Raw genomic sequence first — 9,448 nt, 5'->3', positions numbered from 1 at the left:
AATCATCACATCAGAGAGTTTCACTGCTTACAGTATGTTTTCATTTCAGCTTTCTTGATGCATTCACCAATTCACTAGTGCAAAATTGGTTATTGTGCTTTTTAATTTGCATTAATAATTTTTGCTGGAAAGAAACTAATGTGAAGAGTTTTCACCAAGTATAACTAAACAAAAACACTCTCTTTAAATCATGATTTGTGCGTACCTGTTTGACTACAACACTACAAGATTTTGCTCTTTATTTTTTAAAAAACTTTTGGACTTGATGGTAAGCTTCTCCAAGCAGGTACCAGATTTCAATAAACTGAGCAACTTGAAATGATGATTTGAAATATTATGTTTGAGGAACATAATATATAATAACTAGATATAATACATAAATCAAAATCATTTATTTATTTATGCCTATATATCCCACCTTTCTCCCAATCAAGCCTCAATCAAAAGCATATGCCATACATAGCAATACTATCAGCCACTAATACCAGGAAGATAAGTACCAAAGTATTTCAAAGGATGTCTTTTCAGGGGACAGGAAATCAAAGCTAGTGAGGTTAAGGTTGTCACCTTGGCTTGGATCCTAAGCAGCCTGAGTGGAGTTGCACTATCTCCCCTTCTTACTGCAGCCTTTTCTGTTCCTGCTAAAATCATGCTCCCTTAGGTCAGTGAACCCAAAGGAACATTTGGGGTGGCAGGAACAGGCAAAAATTATCATTTCCTCCTCTTTCACAAAAAAAAGGCATTTTGTCAGAGGAGCTACTGAATCCTGACACCATCTCATGCTGGAAACACTCTGCAGCTGTGAAATCTCTGGAAGTCTCATGACAAAAAATGACAACTTTTTCTTTGGGAAAAAAGTCCAACATTGTGACATGGCTTTAAGCATGTGCAAAGTGCCTTTCCTGTACAAAGAAAAAAACAGGAATGTTTTCGTCCTGTTTTGGAATTTGGGTAGGAGGATGAACCAGTGGTTGCTGACTGTTGTTTAAGGCATCCTCCCACGACTACAAAAAGAGTAAACATTCCCCCTCAGATGAGACACCCATCCTTTGAGTCCACTCCATTCACAGGAGAAAGAATTTTGCCGAACTGCCCACCCTACACACACCAGAAAACCACCTTAGAAGAACGGGTTGTATCACTCAAGACGGTACGAGAGCGTGAAATCACATTTTTAGATGCTTTCCTACCTTTAAAAAACAAAAAACTACAGAACAGATAGCAGGAAGCGGGCTGGGCGAGACTCTTTGTAAGCGAGATGCTAGGTTTGTTTTGAACCTGGAAGGCTTATGATGATGACTATCCCGACTACTCCACTGGAAGACGAGATTTCTCGCCCGAAGCAGCTCAGCGTACTCCACCACCACGTCTCAGTGCCTGCGCAGGTCACGGCGGCGGGAAGCAGCAGTCTGCCTGCGAGGATTCCCAAAGGAGTGGGCTCGCTTCCCCTCCTCATCCCGCGGCCTCCCCGAGGAGGAGCGGCCAAGCCCGCCTCCCTCCCAGCTTCCACCGCGGCTCTCCTCCCCTCTTTCCTTTCCCAATTCCCAGCTTCGAGTAAGGCGGAGCTGAGGAGGCGACGGTTGTTTGGCGTCGCCGCCGCCTCTCTGTGTCCCTCTCTCAGGCGCTAAGGGCAGGGGGCTCGGGTCTCCGTCTGAGGGGGCAGCAAGGTCGCGCAGTTGGCGGCCGTCGTCTTCGGCGGCAGCCGCAGCAGCAACAGCCTCGGGAGGAGTGCCCACAAGCGCCACAAAGGAGCGGCTGGCGGTGGAGTCTGCGCTGCCTGAGGAGTCGCCATGAGCTGGGGCACGGAGCTGTGGGTGAGTCCCTTGCTCGCTCCTCATTGTGTCTGGGATTCATTTATCCCTCCCGCCTCGCGTCGGCAAAGAGTAGGAGGTTTAGGGCGGCTTCTGGGTGGGTGGGACGGCGCTCCCTAAGGGTGTGCAGGGAGATCTTTCCCTCTGATTCCCCCTACAGCGTGCTACGCCAGGGTGGCTGGGTGGATTGGGGAAGGCATTTCGGCTGCGTTGGGGAGGGGGGCGAATTGGCCGTGGAGCGTGAGACGGCTGAGTCGGTGGTCGTGGCATCTCCTGTGCAAAGGGAAGGCGGGGCTTCGAATTCGGATTGTTCTTCCAGGATTTGGTTTAGCCAGGAGTCCTTTTCTTCTAAAGCAACGACCTTTGCTCCGCTCCATCACAGCCCCGTTGTAGATTGTCGCCCTTTTTCAGGAGCCTCCGGCTTTTTCTCCAGAGTAATAGAACAGCCGAGACCACAGCATCGCATTCCTCATTGACTGACTGGATTTTTAATGTGTAGGGTCTGTCTTCTGTTTCTTTAAACAATGAAACAATGATGGGCCGCACACCAGGAATAATCGCTTTGTTTACCGTAAAATCAATGAAGTTTCTTTCTTTTTTTATTTAAAGGAGGAAATAAAGATCTTCCAGGTTTGGTGTGAGTCAGCTGTGGTGTGACTGGCATCCTTGTTTCAGACAATGATGTGTACTAGGAAAGGGTTTCCAGTGTGTTAGTCAAAAGGGGTTGGGTGATCTGTTTTTATTTGGTAAATATGTGATGAGGACTGCTAGCCTGAAATCACCATTTCTCTCACATTTAATTGAACATGAGGGCTTAAGTGGGAGGAATTATTGACTTCAGTCTTGTGGGTAGAATCTAATTTGAATCAACAGGAAGCCTGAATATTAACATTCTAAGGTACTGTTGCTCAGTAATGAAATATTTTCCTTTTGTGTTCAGTGTTGTAATGCTTTCTGCTAAATATCTGGGTAAAAAGCTAAGAAATTGGCAAGTAGTTTGTCTCTCCATGCACGTTATGCTTACTTTCTAAAAAAACCCTCGATTACTAGGGCTTGCTGATGGTAACAATGGTCTGAAAGCTAATGATATGGCATTGTGCCTATGGCACTAGCTACCATTGATATGCCCTGCTAGTGATGACTTCTTTTGAGTCAATAAATGGAGTGTGTAAAGAAGTAAGAAATTAGAGCATAATATAGTCACAATGCCTTGTCATGCATTATCATGGCTCACGTGTAACCATTTTTGTTTGACAAAGATGGAGAGCTGTATTAAGTAAATGAAATGTGTGTGTGTATATACATATATACCCTGCCAGTAAGCTTGTCATTTAGTGCATCTGCTTGTTATGTGTGGTCCTAGCTTAGCTGGAGTTGTGACATTGGCTCCAGTAGGTTTGGGGGGGTGGGGGTCTGTGGAATAGTGTATCATGATGGTATGGTGTTCACAAATTATTGTGAAACACAAAATGTAGTATTACATGTATTATTAATTGAATCACCTTGGCCAAAGTAGACATTGCTGATTTTGTACAACATAATTTTTACATGAGATGGTAAAGATTTTCCCCCTTTTCCTCCATCCTGACGCTTCTTTTTTAGATTTTGTATTTCAGTCTGTTGATCTGCAAATATAGCTTTATTTCATGTGAATAGAATTTGCCTCAGTAACAATCCTTTTATAGCCATTCTGTAAAGCCATCTTTCTCTGGGATGAGGGAATTCCTTAGGAGTCCTATGTTAACTTTTGCCAGTACTGTAATTTATTAAGAGGCATTGTTTCACTTCTGAATAAAGGGAAATGTGTTTGCGTTAAGTACCAGATGTTTCTAGCATTTCTTACACAAGAATATATTAATAAAACGCATAGTAGTTTGCTTTTCTGGACTTACAATCGGCTTTATTTAAAATTGAATTTCTAAATGTATGCTGCATTAAATTCAACTTTTATTAGAATTCTAAATGTTTGTGTTTAGATTTTTCCCAAATGATGCTTGCTGCTTTTCCTAGTGACTTGGTATTGATCTCAGGCTGTCATCAGTACAGGCTATCAGACTGTACTGATGTGGTGTGATTTGTATGTGCATTATTGTCCTCTCTTTTTGTTTTTGTCCTACACCCTAAGAGTTTCCACACATGCTGTGTACCATTTTTGTGCCTTTTACCTGTCTTGTCACTGGGATTTAAGATGAATTTATCCAGTAACAATTACACATTATTTTTAAAGTACATGGGGAATTGCAGGTTGCTGGCAAAGGAAGACATGCCCTTGGTTTCACTCTGTGTAGTAAAGCAATCCAGTATGTGGCATCAGTATAACTGATAAATAAATCATACACATCGGTGCACGCGTGGTATCTGTGTACTCTTACTTTTTCTCATAATAGCTGCAAATGCACGTGTGTTTTCTTGCAGATTTTTTTTGGCTGTCATAAAGGTCTAGCAAGAATAGAGAAAACCTTCTACCCTGAATACAGGCTAAACATTTCCAGCTGTGTTGCCACATCTATAGGATACTGAGTACCTTTGAGATAGTATATTGTAACAGTTTTTTTCCCCAAAGAGAGAGCATAGATGTTTTTTGTTTTTGTTTTTCCTGGTGATGATTGACTTTTAGAAATGTCTTCTCATTTTTAGGTATAACACAGTTTACCAACTTCGCTTATGTGTAATAAAATTTGATATGTCTGTACCAAAGTACAACTTGGCTTCTTTGATATTTCCTTTAAGATTTCCTTTAAGATCCAGAGACTTTCTTTGGTAGGACAGATTCTATAATAGGACAAATATTAAAAAGGAACAGAAAACTCCTAGAAGTTATTGAAGAGTTCAGTTTTTAAAAAACAAATTGGGTAATTGTACTAGGATTCATGTTTACAGAATAGAGGTTGTTCTTTGAACAGTTATTCTCCCATTAAGCTTTTGGTCACAAGATTGATGTTAGAATGCCATGTTTCCTACAATGTAAAATAGCATGTTGGGCCAATTAAGATATTGAAAGCTCTGATACGGAATAATAACAGTGTAATTTCACCCATTAGTAGCATTTTTCCTTTCTTGGTCCTCATTCATATGAGCAATTTAACCTGCAAGTCTAAGTGAGTCTACTCAGAAGTCCAGTTTTATTCAGTGGGGCTAACTTCTAGGAAAGTGTTAATAGAGTCGTAGCCTCTGCCGTAGACACCTGTATTTCATAAATATTAGTTTTGTCTCCTCTGAGGAAACTAGAAGGGAGAGGGAATAAAATGATTAGCTAATCAACTACGTTGTTTGTTTGTTTTAAATTAAAAAGATCAGTAGTCTAGCATAGGATATACATCACCTTTTGGTAAAATTCCTTTTTGTGTTTTGGCAGCCTTATTGCACACAGGGTCTCCTTGTCAGTGTCAGCTGGCAGGTTATAGTTGCTTAACCATGTGGTGAGCTGCATATACTGGTTAAAGGAGACTCCATATGGAGTCACTGCCACATAAAGGCTTGAACTCTTTGCATGGCTTTAAAATGGATGAAGTGGCCCTTAGCATGGTTTTTAGAAAACTAGATGCTGTTTATAATCTTGTTAGGTGACATCTGTAAACTGGTTAGTGTAGCTTATTGCTACAGAAAATGTTATCTCTGGGGCCCATTAGTGTGTCTGCACCTTAGATTATAAACCGTATCATTAAACTATATTATTATAAACTATAAACTATACCATTGCATTCCTCTTTGCATTTCTCTGGTCTGGTAACAGACATAATATTGCACTACAAATCACCACACCTCAAAGAAAAGAATGCTATTAGTTTCCTCTGTGCTTGAAAGGAGACAGATGGAGTGTAACAGCAGGATCTCAGTTAATTACTCTTAGCACGCCACAGTTAAGAAGGATACATTTACACATCTGTCTCCAATTTTAATGTATTTATTTGCTTTACTACCCCCCCCCCCCTGTGGAATTAAATCCAAACCAATGGTGACCATATAGAATTAGCTTGTTATTCCTGCGTGCATCTATTAAAAGATCGTCATTATTTTGTATGCTAATTTGCTGTTCAGTCTCTACCTATAGGTATGGACTGGTAACTTCCATTTCAATGTATCTGAGGAAGTGTGCATACTTTGAATAAAACTTTCTTGATCTTAAAGATTCCACTGGATTCAAACTTTGTTCTACTGCTTCAGACCAACATGACTGGCCACCTGGATCTTACTTAATGATGAAATAGAAATGAAAAGCCCACAAAAAAGTTACCACTCTTCCCACCTGTGTGTATCAAATGGCACCTGGAGTGACAGGTTTGGCAAGTTACTTGTCTGGAAGGAATTATTCCCTCCAGATGAGCTGGCAAATGGCTAACTGTATATCTGTGTTACTCTGGAATCAAAATGTTTGTCCAGGCATGAAAATACAATATAAAAACATTCAAAGGTCTTATTAGGCTAATTATTGCTCCAGCTGTATTTTGGTTTACCTAATAGCATTAGTCAGTATCTTTCCAACAGTTGTCCAAATTTATGGGAGCATGACACTTTCAATCCTGTTTTCAGAAAAAGTGTATCGTTGGTATTGAGATCTTTTTCTCCATTAGTTAAATCTTCCAGGTTGGCAGAAATAATTTAAATAATATTTAACTAAGATTTTCAGTTTTCTGCTGAAAGTAAATACTCTTCCAATATCTTTGAGAATCTGCAAGTTTTTATACTATTTTGCCAGGTGGTAATGCTGTAGAGCTTTAATAGTAAAAGGATTAATTAAATAAAGCAAATATGATTTCATTTGTGGTTTGATCTCTTAAGATAGTGGTCTTTTTAATGTCTATCCCAATGATCAAAGTCAAAAAAGACCTCAAAGTACAAGTATGTCAAAATGATATCTAGAACATCTAAAATGAGTGATAGGGTGAAGGGAACAGCAGCAGAATTCTGTTTCTATTCCTTAATTTAAAAAATAAAAATCCCAAAAAGCTGTTTTCAGGCACATTGAAGACTGAATCCAGAGCCTCTTTCATCACATGTGTGAAATGGTTAGAAATGGTGTGAACAGCTTAAAAAGTCTGGGGATATAATGAGTGAGAGATAATGGAGGAAAAGCTAAATTAGATAATAGAGATGAGTACATAGATAACTGGGATCCAGAGAACACTAGGGTTGCCACCTAGCCTGGCTTAACATATTCTTTCCCTTAAATAGAGACTCACTGGGATGTTATTTACTTCCATGCCACAAAAAGGTTCAGCTTTACTTTTCCACACATTGAGCCTGTATTAAAAGAGCATTTTTCTATACCTATTAGCAACTGTAAGAGGGCCACACATAGATGTGACTCTCTCTTACCATTGTATTCAGCACCGTAGTCAGCTTATGATGAAGATGGGAGTGGCATGCTGCTAATAAAGTATTAATTTTTATTTTGTTGCTCTATAGTCACATAGAAGAGCATTCAGTGGCATCTTGGCAGAAAATGTATTCATTCTTGTGAGTAATTATGACTTTTTGCCTAGCTGATGGCAGGAAAAGAAGGGGAAATAGTATTTTGTAACACCAGAAACAGGATTAATTAAATGCTCACCCTTGATAGCGACTTACATTGCTGAATAAAATCAATTTCCCTAAAACACAAATTCTTGGCTGATCTTTGTGACTTGAGTTCAGATCAGAATTGGTGTGCCTTAAGTCAGTTTCCACTGTACCCATTCCTACACAAAACAAATTGGTTTATAACATTTCCAACCATCAAAAGTGGCATTAACTTTTTATAATGAGTCCAATAAAGTAAATTAGTATTACAAATGCACCAACATTTCATGATTCTGTAATGTAGTTTTCTTGTAGGGGTGTACCACAGAAATCAAGATGCATTTTTGCTTTACTATTTAAATAACCTTTTGTAGGCTAAATTCCTTATACAGTGGACATTAAACAGTGTATTGGAAATTGTTTTTTCCCTGCCATTTAGTATGTGGTATTTGTTCTTTTAATATTGCTTCTTATCATATATTTGCAGATGAGGGAGGGACTGTTGAAATTCATGTGGCATATACTGCTACCTAACAAACATGGTTAGTGAATATTTTTCCACTCAAAGATTTATTTATTTAGGAAATGTTCACGCTACCTTTCTGAAAAGCTGCCTGGAATGGCTTACAAAATAAACAATAATGCATACACATTAAAATGGTTAAAATCCAGCATTAAAACCCACACAGAGCATAAACACGTAGATCATTTTGTTGGTTAAGATGAACAACAGTTTTCAGAGTAAACACACACAATAAAGGTAGGGCTGAAAGATCACCCTCTTAATTAAAAGCCTGGTATACAGAAATGTTTTGGCCTGGGGCCTAGAAGAGAGTAATGTAGCTGGAAGACAAGGGTGGGAGTGGGGTGCATTCTATAGGTGGGATGTCACTTTGGAAAAAGACCTTTCTCTAGTTGCTGCTCACCTCAGCTCTGAAGGCAGGGGCATGGAGAGCAGAGCTTGTGAAGCACATCTCAAATAGAAATTAATTCCTGGAAAGACAGAAGTAATGCTGATTGGTAAGTCAGAGGTGTTGAAGGACATTATGTTCCCCACTTTCAGTGGGGTTCAGCTGACTCAGTTAAGAGCCTCTGGGTTATACTAAATCCAGCATTGTTGCTGGTGACGCAAGTTAATGCGGCTGCAAAATAAGGCTTTCTTCCAACTCAGCCTTGCTCAAAAAATGGCCCCTTAGCTTGATACATCTGTTCTGGTCACCTGAATTCATGCCACAGTGACATCATGGCTAGACCACTGTAATACACTTTAGATTGGTCTTCCTACAAAATCAGTTCAGAAACTCCAGCTGGTGCAGAATGGTGTGGCTTGGCTGTTATTGGGAGCTAGGTGGCACATGCACATTACTCCCATTCTGTGGTCACTCCATGGGCTGCCCATCTGTTACTGGGTTCAATTTAAACTATTGGCTATCACATACAAACCCCTTCATGGCCTTGGACCCTCATATCTCTTCCTCCGTGCTCTACCACATCAGCTTCTCATCTGAGCAGGACCTTCTGCAGGTGCCAACCTGCAAATGAGCAAAATCTACAGTTGCCCATACACACACTTTTGTTGTTGCCCTCGCATTGTGGAGAAGAGGTCCAGAAGGCTCCCACTCTTCTAATTATCTGCAAACTATGTAAAACTGAATTATTCAAGAGGACTTTTCTATGCTGAGAAAATGGTAAGTGTACAAATGATTCACCAAGTTGCTTGGATAAATTATTAGGAACTGTGGTCTGTGCCACTGTGTATAGTTTGCTGTAAGTTGGAACCTACTGTGTAATTCTGCGTCATTTAATCTATGGTGCTAACAGTTTGATTTGCTTCAATTCTGTTTTTATATTTATGACTAGTTCTACAATTTAAATCCTGTTTGATTGTTTATTGAATGATGCATCCCATAGATTATATTGGGGCACTCTGTGTAATATGATCGGAGTCCCAGTGAGCAAGGCAGACTATAAATGATGGGTGAGCTAGACAACATGACAGGAGATAGGCCTTAAGAGACTCTGACCCTAAGCCACTTAGGGCAGGGGTGTCAAACATGCAGCCTGGGGCTGAATTAGGCCCCCAGAGGGCTCCTATGAGGCCTCCGAGAAACTGGTTGTCATCTGCTCCCTTCTCTCTA

General features: G+C 40.2%; 1 protein-coding gene across 4 annotated transcripts in view; it reads left to right on the top strand.

The window, feature by feature from the left end:
* The first annotated feature begins 1,486 nt into the window (after positions 1-1,486).
* The window catches only part of FNBP1L (formin binding protein 1 like), an 85,195-nt gene continuing 77,233 nt past the window's right edge, over positions 1,487-9,448 (top strand). For all 4 annotated transcript variants that reach the window (XM_060232247.1, XM_060232244.1, XM_060232246.1 and 1 more), the window contains exon 1: positions 1,487-1,814. In XM_060232247.1, the coding sequence (XP_060088230.1) occupies positions 1,791-1,814 (24 nt within the window). In that variant the 5' untranslated portion in view covers positions 1,487-1,790. The remainder of the gene's footprint in view (positions 1,815-9,448) is intronic.

This window comes from Heteronotia binoei, chromosome 2 (genome assembly GCF_032191835.1).
Source record: "Heteronotia binoei isolate CCM8104 ecotype False Entrance Well chromosome 2, APGP_CSIRO_Hbin_v1, whole genome shotgun sequence".
Taxonomy (NCBI): domain Eukaryota; kingdom Metazoa; phylum Chordata; class Lepidosauria; order Squamata; family Gekkonidae; genus Heteronotia; species Heteronotia binoei.
Note: the sequence above shows the minus strand (reverse complement) of the source record. Positions and strands in the feature narration are given on the sequence as shown.